This window comes from Megascapheus bottae, chromosome 12, assembly GCF_031878675.1.
Source record: "Megascapheus bottae isolate mThoBot1 chromosome 12, mThoBot2.hap1, whole genome shotgun sequence".
Taxonomy (NCBI): domain Eukaryota; kingdom Metazoa; phylum Chordata; class Mammalia; order Rodentia; family Geomyidae; genus Megascapheus; species Megascapheus bottae.
Genome location: NC_143520.1, coordinates 14,629,487 through 14,646,103, shown reverse-complemented (window position 1 = coordinate 14,646,103; position 16,617 = coordinate 14,629,487). Strand labels below are relative to the sequence as shown.

The following is a 16,617-nucleotide window of genomic DNA, read 5'->3' as shown; positions in this document are numbered from 1 at the left end:
CTCTTTAAGTCTTTGGCCCATCTTTTAATGGGATGGTTGTTACTTTGGAGATTAGTTTTGGAGTGATTCAATTTTTTGAGTTGTTGATATATTTTAGGTATGAGGCCTTTGTCTGTTGTTTGGTTGGTGAAGATCTTCTCCCACTCTGTAGGCTTCCTAATTAATTTACTAGCTATAATGCCCACTCTCTCCACTACTCTTTAACATAGTACTAGAATTTGTAGCCAGTGCAATAAGGCAAGAAGCAAGCATAAAGGGGATCCAAGTAGGGACAGAGGAAATAAAACTATCCCTCTTTGCAGATGACATGATTCTGTATTTAAAGAATCCTATAGACTCTAGTCCCAAGCTCCTTGAGCTGATTCAAAGCTTTGGAAGGGTAGCAGGCCATAAAATCAACTCTCACAAATCAACTGCCTTCCTTTACGCCAACAGTGAGAGGAAGGAGGCAATAATCAGGAAAGAAACTCCTTTCACAATAGCCTCAAAGAAAATAAAGTACCTAGGAATTAGCTTAACTAAGAATGTAAAGGACCTTTTTGATGAAAACCCTAAAAAAGGAAATTAAAGCAGAACTAAGGAAATGGAAAAACCTCCCATGCTCCTGGATTGGAAGAATCAACATTGTGAAAATGACAATCTTGCCAAGGGCCATCTACAAATTCAATGCAATACCCATCAATATCCCAATGGCATTCTTTAAAGAAATAGAAGAGGCAATTCAAAATTTCATATGGAATAATAAAAGACCCCGTATAGCAAAAACACTTCTTAGCACAAAGAACAGCGCTGGAGGAATTTCAATTCCAAACTTTAGACTCTGTTACAGAGCTATAATTCTCAAAACAGCTTGGCACTGGCACAAGAACAGGCCTGAAGACCAAAGGAATAGAACTGAGGACCCAGATATTAAACCACAGACCTATGGCCACCTAATCTTTGACAAGGGAGCCAAAAAAATAGAATGGAAGAAAGATAGCCTCTTCAACAAGTGGTGCTGGCAGAACTGGTTAAGCACCTGCAGAAAACTAAAGTTGGATCCTTCTTTGTCACCTTGCACTAGAATTAACTCCAAATGGATCAAAGACCTGGAGGTAAAAGCTGACACACTGAAAACTTTACAGGAAGGAATAGGAGATACACTAGGCCTCCTTGGCACAGGTTGAAACTTTCTTAATAAGGACCAAGAATCACAACATATCAGAGAAAGGCTGGATAAGTGGGACTGCATTAAACTGCAGAGCTTTTGTACACATCTATTCTTAATTGGAGAGACAAGTTGTAGGGAAGCAGCTGATTTTTGAAATACCTGATTAGAGATTGGTTACTTAATAAATAGTGTTTTAATTAGGAAACCTAAATCCTCCATATACTTGGATAACATCGCATTAATTTTTAATTTTTTTAATTTTGCTTTTAATTTTATTATATTTAACTAGTTGTACAGTTTCAATTCAGAAGACCAGTTTATGAGTGCAGTACATCTAAGATGATAAGAGGAATGTTTAATGGGCACATAAATGAATTAAAGAATGCTAGTGTATAAAACATTTGCTGGGATGTTAATATGAACAGTCAACACTTAAGAAATTTTATAATCTTTCATTCTGTGCTGATATTATAGACCCACAAATCCAGTAAGAATCGTATTCAACTCCCTCCTTTCTGACCAAAAAATGACTTTCCCTTATAACTCAGGATAAATTTTGTAAGCGTTATGACCATGTAATATATCTCACCTTGAATGATAGATATTTGATTAATTTATTATCATTAACATTGAAATGTCGATTCGAGTTATTTCAAAACCAAAGAATAAGAAACACAAAACAGGGGCTGGTAATGTTTGATACAGTGCTTGCCTAGCATGTATGAAGCCCTGGTTTCAGTTCCTCAGTACCACATAAACAGAAAAGGCCAGAAATTGTGTTATGGCTCAAGTGGTAGAGTGCTACCCTTGGCAAAAGAAGCGAAGGGTATACAGTGCCCTGGCCCCAGGACTGGCAAATAGTAATTATTATTATTAGTAGTAGTAAACCTAAAAAAGTCAGAATGAAGCATTCTCCATTTTTCAGTCATTAACAATAATATAGTCCATCAGGATATTTAGAACAAGATGTTAAACCAGGCAAAGCTACAGGAGCAATCAGCTTAGCAAAGATATTATTCCGGGTGTGGCCACACACTGGGCCTTGAACAGATTCAAGCACAACTCTCTCTTCACAAGGTGAGCTGTAGGAATTCTTAGCACCACCACTTCTCCATCACTTTGGTTGATGAGTTTTGCAGCATGACTCAGTCATACCAGAGGGAATAAGGGTAAGATTAATAGTGCTATGAAAACAAATCATCTCTTTGCACTTTGCAAATGTGATCTGATTTTGAGCCAGACTGTTAAAGAAAAATAATAGTCTGCTATATTATTTTTGTATGATGTATACATTGTTAATAGTGTCTTGAAACAACAGTATTCTTAATGATTGCTTTAATTTCTGTAGTTTAATACTTATATATAATTTGCACATGATCTACTATGGAAGGTCATTTATGTACCACAAATGCTAGATAGAGGAAAGGAAATATTGTGGGCTTAATTTACATCTCTTTTCTCTTTCCCCATACTTTTATTAGTATTAGTTGTTTAAAAGCCTTTCATTTTCACATGTTTATGTATAAAATGTACCTTGATCAGACCCATTTCCTCCATTACTCTCCCTTACTCTCGCTCCTCCTGGCCCAATCTATCTCACTAGACTTCACTGTTCCATATTTGCACATACACAACCATATTCACCTTTATTTTCTCCATTATCTTCTTTTTCTACTGGCAACACCCTTTCACAAGACCTGTTTTCCATCCCTATCATTTATTTGTAAAAATTAGTATATATTTCTATTCCTTTACTTAGTCTAAATTTTCAAAGGCATTCCATATTTTCTCATGACCTTTTCATTTATGAAATGGACATCACTGATCAGCAATTACACTGAACATTTCTTACAGAATTTGAGATTTGTACCTGCTAAGTAGAAGTATATAGGCATAGCTTTCCTTCCCACAGGTCAGTGTGCATATTTTTAAATGTCTGGTAGTCCACAGAAATGGACAGTTAATTTTGGCAATGCAAACCCTTGACCATGGCTAGTAATTCACATAATCCTGAATATGATATCAGTGCACAATACTCTTGAGAGTAGAAAACTCAAAACAAACCTTTGGGTAGATGTATTGTTAGTTATCTTCTTGGAAAATGCACAATTTGAGTGAAGATTCCAGGATCTTGAAAGTCCATGGATCCATGGCATGAGGAGCTGAGCTCCAGTTATTTCCAAGGTCTTATGGCGCCATGGGATTATGTTAGACTAGACTAGACCTCAGAAGTTGTGCTCTGGTTTAAAGTGTTTCTGAAACTCCTCTGAGCTTCAAGCAAACTGGAAGCTCCTGATACAGACTCTGTTTGCTTCATTCTATCTGGCTTGAAATTCTGCACTTGTGAGAAGACATGGGATCCGACATGTTCAAGTTGCTTCCAGTGCTGTGAAACGAAATCAGTTTCCTCAATCATAGAACACCTAGGATGGATTAGAAACCATTCATAGCTCAAGCCAACCGTGATCCTCAGATCTCAGCCCCCTGAGTAGCTAGGATTACAGACATTAGCCACCATGGCACTTGGCTTGGCTACATCATTTTTAATATTTAATAATTAAAATTAATTTTGAAGAAACTAAAATGATTTTAATGTATTTTTCTTAACAATATGTTGCTTACACATATATCTGGGATTGATGACAACTTTATTGTGAGATAAAATTGAATCCATTATTCTAGTATTCACAATTCCACTCATATTTCATTAAAGGGATATAGATGATTTGACCAAATCTCTAGATATCAATATCTATCTGAAGAAAGGAGCATTAGCTGAACTATTTGAAGACTCTTATGATCATATATGAAAACACAGATAAAGAACACAGTTTGAGAAGTTTATTTTAGTAAGGTGTTTAGACAAATCCTACAAGATGGGTGCAGTGGCTCATGCCTTGGTCCTTGCTACTCAGGAGGCTGAGATTTGAGGATCATGGTTCAAAGCCAGCCTGAGCACAAAAGGACCTGAGAGCCTTATCTCCAATTAATCACTAGAAAAGAGGAAGTGGGGCTGTGGCCCAAGGGTAGGGCAATAGCCTTGAGCTGAAAAGTTTAGGGACAGCACCCAGGCCCAGGGGTAGGGCAGCAGCCTTGAACTGAAGAGCTCAGGGACAGAGCCCAAGCCCAGAATTCAATCCCCATGACCCACCCCAAGTACTACAGAATAATTACATATTACTATTTTAACATATAATCAGTCTATTATTGTCAGCAGTCAAAAATACAGCCCTAGAATCACCATGCTGCATGCATACAAGACTGAAATTTTCTTTTTTTTTTTTTTTTTTTGGTTTATACTAGGTGATGGAAGAATCAGAAATGTGCTCAGTGCCTGGTGGTTTGGCCACAGTGAAGAAACACTTTGAGGATGAAATGACATCAGCCTGTAATGCCTTTTCTCAATACCACCACCAACATCAGAGCAGATCTCAGCAGGTAATATCTGTGAGTCTGATAAATGGTGTAAGGAAGGCTTTTGTCACCACAGAGATATTCCCTTTCTTTGGTAAAGTTCATTTTAAAATTTATTTAGTGTTTTAGAAAAGTATTTTGAAATCATTTTGATTTCTTTTCTTGGTTTCCTGACTTGGAATATTTTGTTATATGAACAATTGCTCTCGGCTTCTTATGTCTCATATGCAAAAAAAATAGGTAACTTAACATTGGTCAATGTATCAACATGAATGTTAAGAGTAATGTTTCTATTCACTGACTGCTTGTAGGTTATAATTTATCACAAATTATCTACTTTTTTGTATAGATGAAACAAGAAACTTTTTTGCTGTTTATCATAGATGGGATTTTTTTCTTTAAAATCATCAAAAATTTACCAGCAGAAATCAGATGTTACCCAAAACCTCACAATACAGCTTCTTTCTAAATGTTATCCTTACATGGAATTTGTTTCCCATTCAATTCCTTCATTATCATATATCACCAAGTATTCTCATGAGATATAAGGGTTTTATTAAAATGTGAATTTGTAAGTAGTAAAACTCATCAGACTAAGTTTGGCATGTGGAAAACACATTTTCACTGTAAATAGCTGTACTTAAGCCAACGTTTGACATGAGAAAGGAAGTCATTTGTGTATGAAATTTTGTAATGGGAAATAAAAATGGGTGTGCTTTATTTCTCTAAGCACATAGGACATACAGAGTCATCTAAATTGTAAATGATGAAGGAACTGGCTGTTATGCACGGCCAGGGTGTTAGGGATACTACAAATAGAGTATTAAGCATTTGATTGTATTTCTGTTCTAGCTGTGTTCAAAATGTGAAATCAGTTCAAAGTACCTAGTTTGATAAACATATTATGATATTTCTTCCTAATGTCACCTAAGGAGTCATCATAAAATAAGAAATTAGGACTGGGTATGCCCACCATCTAACATTTAGTTGTTGCAACATAGGAACATGTATGCATGGTACTTAGTATATGAGTGAATTGGTCAACAATACGTAAATAAATATCATGATATTCATACCTTAAATGGCCAATTCCACAGAGGTATAGGAATGCAACCAGACTTTATCTTCCGAGAAAGCCATGCAATAGACTTTGGGGCTTTGGGTTCTGGGACTAGGAGCTCTGAATTTTGGCTATCAACTCGTAGACCCACCTGTGAAGAGAGATCTTTGTGGGTTTGTAGTGTTTATGAAGTAAGCTTGGGTGTAGTTTTCTATTATTTTTATTTTGAGATTTTGAATGTGGAACAAAGGACTTCATCTCTGCATGTTACTCTGAATCAGGCAGATTTTTTTTAGCCATATTTTGTAGCAGAGCCCAAACCCATAAAGCTCTGAAAGCTTCAGTTTCAGATAGATGAGTCAGGAAAACAGAAGAGCAATCTGCCTCTCTCATGAAGATATTGTAGAGACAATATGACAAAGAATGATTCGTGAGAGGGCATCTCATTGACTGTGAAAACTAGTACTCTAAAAGACAGAAAAAGGCAAACTGGCTTAAGCCAATGGAAACTGTATAAATCAACAAAAACGCAGTTCATGGAAAGTTGATTTAAGCTCCACTGGTATGTTAAATCTGGCTTGTACTCACTCTCACGTTAGTTAAACTTCAGAGAATTTTGCATACCATGACAACTGGTTTTTTGAAGTAGCTGAGATCGCTTTGCTGCTTTTTCTACACACCTGCCCAAAGAATATTTATTTTTGACATACAGTAAGTCATATTAGTATGAAAAAAAATTTAAAACAAAGAACATTTGTGTTGCATTCCTGACAATATTTATTTAATGCCACAATTAAAAAACAATTCTTAAAATATAATAAGCCCTGTCTGCCTCTTTCCTTCCTAATGTAATGAAATCAGATGTCTGGGCAAATGAATTGTTCAGTAAACATAAGCTCTTGTCATCAGTAAGTGCTGCATTAAAGCAATAGGCATAAATCTGTTTATCATGGATCAAAGCACTATGTACCTGCTGAAAAGAGGTTCTGAAATAGAACAGGAGATGCTTGAAAACATGGAAGCATCCATTTACTCAAGACATTTTAAACATGACGATATTCTATTTACACATTCTAGTTTTGGTCCTGCTTTATGATTCTGTGATTCGTCTAACAGTAGTAACACAATGTGCTCGTGAAGTATTCCTCTAAAAATTAGAAAAGGCAGCCACTCTGCGTCTCTGGAGAGGTAGGGAGGAGGTAGAGTGAATGTTGCTTCCTCCATAGGGCAGGAAATCTTGATTCAGTCACCTACTGTTTAGTACTTAGTGTTTAACAGCACTAATCTAGACTCACTGGTGGATATGAATGATTTCCAGACCCCCAGCCTTCTTTCAGGGATTACAAATAGGTATATCTCTTGTTATTTCATTTGAAATAGGTTATTGTCTTTTTTGTGGGGGTGGGGGTGGTCATGGGCTTGAACTTGGCCTGGGCACAGTCCCTGAGCTATTTAGCTCAAGGCTCCAGACCTACCTTCAAGCAAAGCTCCACTTCCCATTTTCTAGAGGTTAATTGGAGATAAGAGTCTCAGGTCCTTTTGTGAACAAGCTGGCTTTGAACCTCGATCCTCAGATCTCAGCCTCCTGAGTAGCTAGGATTACAGGCCTGAGCCACCCTGCCTGGCTATCCATCTTGTTTTGTATTTTGTTTTAAGATGGAGTGTTCAGTGTTCTGTGCCAGTGAAAATTGGTCAGCCTTCAATGCTAGACTGCAAGGGATGGCTTAAAGAAGGTTATTCTTTCATTTCATCCTTCTCTGAACAGGTTACATTTCAAAGGAACATGCTCAATAATTTATTCTCTCAACCTCAAATGAACATTTCAAAATTTTACTGTGGCCGATGTTAGAATAAATGTGGTGTGCATGTGAACCAGAGATCCTTTCACTGGTTCTTTATATGATTTCTAACATTTAGAGTTTCCTTCTCTCTTCCTGTCCATATTTGTTTATAAAATATAATAAAATTTACTCACTTTGTAAATACAACTCAATGATTGTTCTAAATATTTCCAAAGTAACAATGCTCCAATAACCTACTTTACAAATAGTTCATAATTCCAAGAAGAAACTTTGGATCCTTTAATACAATATTATTTTTTTTGAGCTGTACTCTCATGTTCAGGGTTTGGCTGTCATTATTTTATGTGAATTTCATCTTTTTTTATGTCCCCCATTTTTTAATATTTTTTATTGTAATTACTAAAAGGGTTACATGATATTTGCCAGATAGAAGGTGCATTAATTCACATACATTGATACCCTTTCACATGTCTTGGTACCCACTACCCTCCCCCCCACCCACCACCCACCCCCGTCTTGGTTTTCCCCCCTTCCCTATCCAATTTCAAATAACCAAATACAAATAAATTCAATATATCAGATAACAAAGTGAGATACTGTAACAATATGAGATACCCAAGGGTATGTCCCCCATTTTTATGCAACACTGAAGAGTTATTTTTTTCATTAATTGCAGAACCCCTGAAACCTCAACTTTTGGTCCATTGTTTTTTATGTTGCTCAAGAAGAAAAGCAAAGTCCAAGCTTCAAATAGTTTGGAAGTAGTAATGTAAGCCATGGCATAGAACACTACTTTCATGTGAAATTTCTGCAATGAATCCATGTCAAGAGTTAAAAGCATCCCTGACCTTTACCTTGTTGCCAACTCAGATCTATTGGGTGACAGGATGCATCTTTCAATCTATTTGTGCCATGGCAAAAATCCCAACATAAACATGTGTACTCTGAAAGATTAGGTGGATTAAGAACTATCTGTGAACAATTTCAGCTCAATGGAAAACATTTTTGACAGCTTGCAATAGACATAATCTGACATCTGTATAAATTAAACACACACACACACACACACACACACACACACACACACACATATTTTTCACCCAAATGTCTATTGTCATGGCAATTTAAAATTACCTTTAACATATGTATTTATCACACAAATATGTGTTAAAATTACCTTGAACAACAGTCAAATATAGAAAATTTCAAGGTCCTAAATTACCATTAACAGTTTTATCCTACCCTAGAGATTTCTTTCAATACAATAAAATGTTATAACCAACTGTATCTTTTATTGACTTTTAATTAGGTTCATTGCATTTAAATGATTATTATGACTTCCAGGTTTGAAAATAAATCAGACTTGAGCAATGAATAGACCTTTATCCCCAGAACCTGACTATCTGGGTTCCAATGCTGAATGAGCCATTTATCTCAGCTTAAGTTCTGTTGCTACAAGAGAACATCATAGATTGGGTAATTTATAACAATTAGCAATTTATTAAATAACCATTAGGAAGTATAAAAATCTCAGGGGCCTGAGATGTTGCTCAGAGGCAAAGTGCCTGCCTAGCTAGTGTAGTGTCCTGGGTTTGATCCTCAGCATCAATAAAGAAAAGACAAAAAAAGTAGAGGAGGAGGTAAGAGGAGGAGGAAGAGGAGGAGGAAGAGGAGGAGGAGGAGGAGGAGGAGGAGGAGGAGGAGGAGGAGGAAAGAAGATGAGGAGGAGGGAAAGGAGGAGAAGAGGGGGAGGGGGAGGAAATAATTCTAGGAGCAATGTCTGGAAAATCACTTTTTGCCACACTTTAATATGCAGACAACAAGAGTACCAAAGAGAGAGAGGGGGGGAGGGAAACAAGCCCAAGAAAGAGCAAACCTCAGTTGCATGAGTATGGGAACCTTATGACCTGAAGGGTCCCATTCTCCCAAACCATTATCATGGCAATTAAATTATAAATGAATTTTTGAAGGAAAAAATATTCAAATCTAATAACACCTACCCTTTCTCATAAAGTGAAACAATGTAACAGAATCATGTCAAGAGTAGAAAGTCATGGCTTCCTGAGCCAGGCACCAGTTAGTGGCTAATGATGATTCCAAAAGACAATATTGTTATAATTATTATATAATTAAGATATGGTTCACCAAGTATTCTTGTGAGAAAAGACAAAGTACCTCACACCTTAGTATTCTTTTAAATTCTTTCTTTAGCTCTAGCAGGCAATAATTTTTCAGGAGTGAGGTAAATAAATAGAAATAATCTTAAAATGAGTTTTTTGCATATACTTTGGGCATATGTTGTAGAGTAGACAGTAGCTCTAATGCATGCATATTTTTTCAATGAAAATAGCAAGTGCTCTTTTGAGGAATATGTGTGTAACCTCAAGTACAATAGGAGAAGATGAGTTGGATTCTCAGAAAGCTGAAGAGACCAATCTATATAAAGTCTTGCTCTACAGGTATACCATGTCCCCAGATGTCATCATGAATGCCAATTGTTGTTTTGGGGGGGTGAAAGTAAAAGCAACTGAATGTTTTTGATGATTGCTTTATTCATATTACTGTTTCAAGATGTATCAAGAAGAAAATATAATAAATGTATAAAGTGATTCAAACAGAAGAGAAAAGGGTTAGTATATTGCCTGAGTAAGTAAAAGAACAGTTGGGAAAATAATGGCTTTTTTACTTCTACTAAGGTATTGTGCACTGTGGGTTCCCAGCACATTTTAATTGGTATATAGAAGCAAAAGAAAACAATTTGGAAGGCAAAGAAACTATTTCATGGTATTTTATGGTTTGAAGATTTAAAACAATGAAGACAGGTATATGTCTACAAGTATCTTGATTAAAAAAATAGCAAATGTTTATCCAATGTACAAACTTGTCATGATGTACAAATTCTAAGAAACAAGGACTTCTGTTTGCCAGTAAACTTGCTTTGAATCTGATATAAGTTAGCAAATTTTACCATTTTCCTCTAAACAGCCAGAGGATACACTGCAGCCTTTCACAGGCTAGGTGTCAATGCCAAGTCTCCACTTGGACTCAGGTAAACATAGAAATAGCACAGCCCTGTCCTCAAGAAGATTAAGAAAGGATCATGGAAACAATAGACATAACACAGATGCACCAGTAAAATTAACACTCTAATGACTAAGCTTTTACTGCTTTCTCTTCCATACCTAGTCCTGTAGTTTGCTTGTTTTCCACAGCTCATTCTCATGCCTTATGGTTGAGTGGACTTTGGTGATGGAAAAAATACAATCAGATTCACTGTTTAAGGGTGACACAGAAGGCCAAGGGTTTGCTAAATAAAGCACAATGGCCTCCACCAATTACTATCTGTAATACACACATGGGCCAGACCTACAGGATCTGCTGTGTGCAAAACTCAATTTGACCTCAGTGACAAAACTTCCTCCCAGTTCTTGAGTATGCCATACAGCAAACCAGCTTTGCTTTGTTAATAAGTATAACTCAGTTTTCTTTTGATTACTTTTTGTATGAAAATATAAACCTTGATCCAATTATGAATTTGTATGCATAAATCTCATGAATTAATTTCTTCTATAGCCTTGAATTCATAACTGTCTTTTGCCAAATTAGATTGAGTTTCTCTGCTTCATTCCAGCTTGTCACATGTGCTTAGAGCTCTCTTGCTTAGACTTCTCATCCTTAGTCAGTATTCAGTCTCCTTGATTCCTCCCCACATCAACCTTACTAGCGTTCTATTGGACATAGTCAGAGTCCACATTCCTTTGTAGAAATGGAATCCAAGGAGTGATAATATAAGAAATTATCTGAGGAATATTAACTGCATTTACCAATGCCTACATCAAGTACAGAGAAAACAAAAGCAAAAAAATAAAAGCAGAGCAAGTAAATGAGGACTTGTTTTTATCAGAATGAAAGGTTGAGTTTCTCTGTGACAAATCATTAGCTCCTCCTTCTTCTCTTATGGTTGCATGACACTAATCAGCTATTTGGTCTACAATCACACCCCATATTCCTGATAAAGCCCCCCTACCTCTCTGACTCAGGGCTTCTTTGTGCTTGAGCCCCAGAGTTGAAGAGATAGTGGTTTTCAATGGATGCTCTGTCTGTTATTTTTCACAATGCTCAGGGCTGAAACTGAACATCTTTTCAAAATCCCTGACACTTCACCTCCCACTCTTCCCCGACTGTGTAAAGATTTAGAAGAATATCATCCTCTCTGCTTGGCTGAGGCAACAGAGTTTCAGTGGGAACTCTGGGTACCAAAGCCCTCTTCCACATGAATTTATAGACTAGCATTCCCTGGGTAGCTTCACTACTTCTGACGTAATTTGCTGGAGTGTGATCGGAAGTCAGCAGCATCATAGCTCTCCTAATTATTACAAGATAGCTCTCTTAATGATTGGCTAACATTTGTTATTTGAATTGACCATTCACCTTTTCATTTCTAATCTGAAACTTCTCACCTGCCTATCCCTGACACATCTACATCCTCTTTAGAAAGAGAAGTCTTTGTGCTCCTGTGTGAATATTTATTATGGCCATAGAATAGAACACAATCTTGTGGAGACAGAGCCTTAAAAGACTATGGTGAAAGTTATAGTATAAATCAGACCAAGAACTAATTCGAAGATACTCCAAATTCAGTCAACATTTTTATTTACAGGAAAATATCTTGTAATAATGGGATTTTTCATTCTTATTTTACTGTTTATTATAGACATGATGTACAGAGGGATTAAAATTATATGAGTCAAATATTAAGTACTTTTTTCTCATACAGTGTCTCCTTTTCTCTTGCCACATAACCAAAATAGTGGTTTTGCATATATAAATATTCAATATTTAAAATAAATGAAACAATTAAATGCTATAAATTAAAGGCATGTTAGAACCAAACTAAAGTAAAACATTAACAAATTCTATAGTTTGTTAGGTTGATATTCCAATAACTACTTAAAATAGAAACCAGATTCAACATTGTAACCCTTTTTGAAATTTATCTTCATAGAATTATACAACCTCTACATTTAATGTCTGTTGTCTGTGTACCTTTGATATTTGTATACCACTGATATCATTTTGTGAAAGACAGAGTGTTGTGTTTAATTATAACTGCAAAACATAATTAATTTGATAAACAATGCCCATCATCATTCAGATGTTGACATAACTAAAACAATATGTTGCCTATCTATCTCTGAGATACAAGAAGATGTGTTCATAAAATATAAAGGCTGTCATGGAGAGTCTGCTAACATCAATCATATGACTTAACATATGACAGCAGGTAACCTCTGTTGTCCCTAAATGAAGCTGATGTTAATTGCTGTCTTCTGAGGTATATGGAAAGTCTCAATCATAGTCCTGTGTAATTTGCCATTGTTTTCAGTTGTGGCCACAGAATCTGTGGTATATGTGTTGTCCTGGTTTTGAATAGAGGGTTTGTCTCCTCCTTCCCATGGGGGAACAAACACTGAAGGCCATTCCAGTAAGTTATAAGGGCAAATTCATTCTCATCCACACTGTGCAGACACAGAGAAAATGCTGGCCTAGTCTTCTGTGGAAGCACTATCTCCTGAGTAAATTTGTACAGCCTGTATATTGACTGAATCAATTCAAAGTCAGCTCCTTTGATGTTCTGAAAAAAAATAATTAATTGAACTAATCTTCCTGGCACTTCCCAGAGGAAGATATTTAAATGGAAGATACCCTGGACTTGACTGTAGGAAATCAAGGCTTCGGTGAATGATACAAATACATCTAAATAGGATTTTTGCTGCAAAAATAACCTAAATTTACTGCTTTTCTCTTCACAAATCATCTTATTCATTCTCCCAAATAGAATTTGTAGGAGCAATGTTTCCTTTCCAAGAGCTCCTCTTTTTCTTAATGGTATTGTATGTCTGCTGATTCTATAGACCTATTTGTTCTTATAGAACACAATTTCAGTTTCATTTAGCCAAGCATACTTACATTTATATCCTTCACTTTTTTAAAGTGCAATGAATTGGGATTGCTGTAGAAATGAAGTAGAAGTGTATTCTCATCACAGGGCGGAGTCTTTACTCAAAAGCATCCATCTTAACACAGAGCAGCCTCTCAACCCTTGAACAGTGGTCACAAAAGTACTTGATGTTGATAAAGAGGTGAAACTAGTTTTCATTTTTATCACGATGGAGGTTTATAAACTTTATAAGAAAAAGTGGGCATTTAGGACAAGGTGAAATAGAAAAAATGATCCCTCCCCCCACCTCATTCTTCTATTCAGAGTCTTATACTATCAAAAGCTTTTCCTTTGGTAGATTCTACAGTATAATCTTTCTTGTTAGTTATACTTACTGTATTTCAAGATTTTTTTAATAATTAAATTGCCATTCAAATAGCTATCAGTTCTCAGATTTTTTTGTATTTTGTGAGAAGCAAGGGGGAAAAAAGGAACCAAGGAAACAATATTTTAGAATCATTATGCTTGTAAAACTTTATTTCACACATTACTTTTATGAAAATGTGTCTGTCTGTATTGAACATAAGCAAATATTAGCTGTATTTGCTTCTTTCGTATTTCTCAAAATAAACCTATCTGCATGATCTTTGAAAATAACTGGATTAAATTGAAACTTGTCTATTCTTCAGTTAATGATTAACTTGCATAATTACAAACAAATTATGATACATGAAAATACCGAAGAAATACAGAGCCTAAATGAAGGGAGAGGCACTGAGAGTTTCTTTCCATAGCATTACAGTGTGCTAAAGATATGTTTGGAACATTCTTCATCCATTTTAGCTTCTTGATAAATCACAACACCACATATCAAGGAGTAAGATTATATTTTCTTAACAGCCTTTTCCTGGGATTATTCTTTATCATTCTCTTCTAAGTGATCCACCTAGACAGAGCAAATAATGAGTTGTTCATCTCTGTGTTTAGGAATGAGCAATGAGTTGAGGCTACTTCATTGCCCACAAAGAAGGGTATACAATGTTTATAATAATGCACTTCTTAGTAAACTCCCCAGATTCATTACTTTTCTGGTGTGAAATCCTGTATATATTGGAATTTTTCCCAATATTTTCAAATCTGAACTTAATTCTATAATGTAATTTAAAAATTTTTGTAAAGGTGATAGGCAGAGGGCTTATGGTTACATAAGTCAATTTTTGAGTACACTTCTTTCTCAACAGTGTCATCCCTTCCCTCATTTTCTCCTATTTCGCCCTCCAATCCTCTTCCTCCAATTTGTATAGTTCATTTCCAACACAGTGTCTACTATCACTGCTGAATTAATTTACCATTTGTCCACCATTTCTGTGCTTCCTCTACTCCTTCCCAAATCAGGTAAACTTGCATACATGACAAAGGTTACAAAAATCAAACAAAGTGAAAGACAGGAAAATAAACATAAAAAGTAAAATTTAAAAATCTTTTGTTTTCATTTCTTGGATTCTTTTCATGAAACATTATTTATATGATTTATGTACATAACTATTGAGCCCTTGTTGCACTCTCCTAAGAATATTCTCCTTTGGTCTCACTGTGTGAATGTTCAGGATCCTGTTTAATTTACCATATCCAAGTGTAGTATTTTGCCTTTCATTGTGCATTTGGGTTGACTCATAACTTAATAGGCACATTCTAAGTTTTACAAATGAGGGAAAACATGCAACTTTTGTTTATTTGGGTCTGGATTACTTCATTTAATATATTGTTCCATGTTTTTTTGCTGATGGGACAATGTCATTCTTTCTGATGGAAGAATAGAATTCCATTGTGTATACACACCACCTTTTCCTGGATCTGTTCATCCATGTACTGGGTTGATTCCATATCTTGGCTGTGGTAAACAATGCTGAAATGAACATGGTTTGCTGGTGGCTTCCATGAGTTTGACTCAACTCAATTAATCCTTACACAATATAATTTTATTTGGTAAATTTCATTGACATACCCTCAAAATCCTGTGATTCACTAATGATATTTGTGCATCAGTGAATACTGATTCCTGAAACATTAGGAAAATATCTAACCTAAATAAATTCTCAACAAATACTAATGATAATAAATATAAAATAGTAATTATTGCCCATTTTAACATATTATTACTTCCTTCCCAGAATAACCTTCTGAGATAGGCACTTGTCATTTCAGGTTTGCTGTTGTTCTGCAGATGTGATTGTTTTTCAAAAAGTAGTATGCAGACAAAAGATCTACTTAATCTTCTCAAGGAAAATGTGCAAAGTGAAACCCAGGAAGGCTGACCTATCTCTTATATTTCTTTGTTGTTGTTGTTCTGTTTTTATTCAGTTGATAATCATGAAGTACTCTGGCACGCACAAAGAATTCAAGGATGAATATGATATTGTTTTTCCATCAAATTGCTCACTTTTTCAGAACAACAGACAAATAAGTAATCACAAAGATGATGTAATAGATGCTATGGTAGAAAACATTAGGAGGCTTGCAGAGAAATAAGGAAGGTATAATGAACTTTAGTTTGGGTGAAGCATGGGCAGGAGGTGCATCTGAAAGGGAAGACAGCTTCATCAAGGGCTTGAAATATTTTTTTTTCATTTATCTAAGAATATTTTCTACTCAAAAGTACAACTTATGCAAAAGGTAATAAAAACCAGACATATTTGTGAATCTAATGAAGGATAATTAAGGTATAAATGTAGATGTATACGCAGCGGAGAGATAATAGAGGAAATGATATGCATATAAAATAATTCATTCCTTATTCTCAGGCCTTCAAGAACCATTGAAAAATTTGAACAAAGGGGTAAGATGAATAGATATGCCTTTAAGAAACATTATTGTGACTCTAAGAATTGATATAAAGGAGATTATAGCTGGATAGAAGAAGATAAATTAAGCAACTTCTGAAATAGTTTAGGTCAAATATATGAGAACTTAAATGGGTTAGAAGTTCCAGGGTAAAGAAAGCTGTGGCTCAGGAGGTACTTAAATAGCTTTAAATAGCATATTCAAAACATAGAAATCAATTATCATGGCTAAGGGATGGGGAAAATTACCCTAGTTCCCTATCTTGGTTTCTGTTAATTAACATAGGATTCCTTTCCTCTGGCTTTTTATTTTTCATTTCCTTTTCAAACTATTTATGCTGAGTTTTACTGCTCTTAAAATTCCAGCCTCTTATAATGTACTTTTATGCTTATTTATGTCTTAGTTTCTC

The 16,617-nt window shown here is 35.5% G+C and overlaps 1 protein-coding gene across 1 annotated transcript in view; it reads left to right on the top strand.

Annotated features, from left to right (window-relative positions):
* Window positions 1–16,617, top strand: part of Xirp2 (xin actin binding repeat containing 2) — a 43,626-nt gene that overhangs the window by 2,169 nt on the left and 24,840 nt on the right. The window contains exon 2 of the mRNA XM_090342709.1: window positions 4,454–4,588. Coding sequence (XP_090198835.1) covers window positions 4,454–4,588 — 135 coding nt within the window. The remainder of the gene's footprint in view (window positions 1–4,453; window positions 4,589–16,617) is intronic.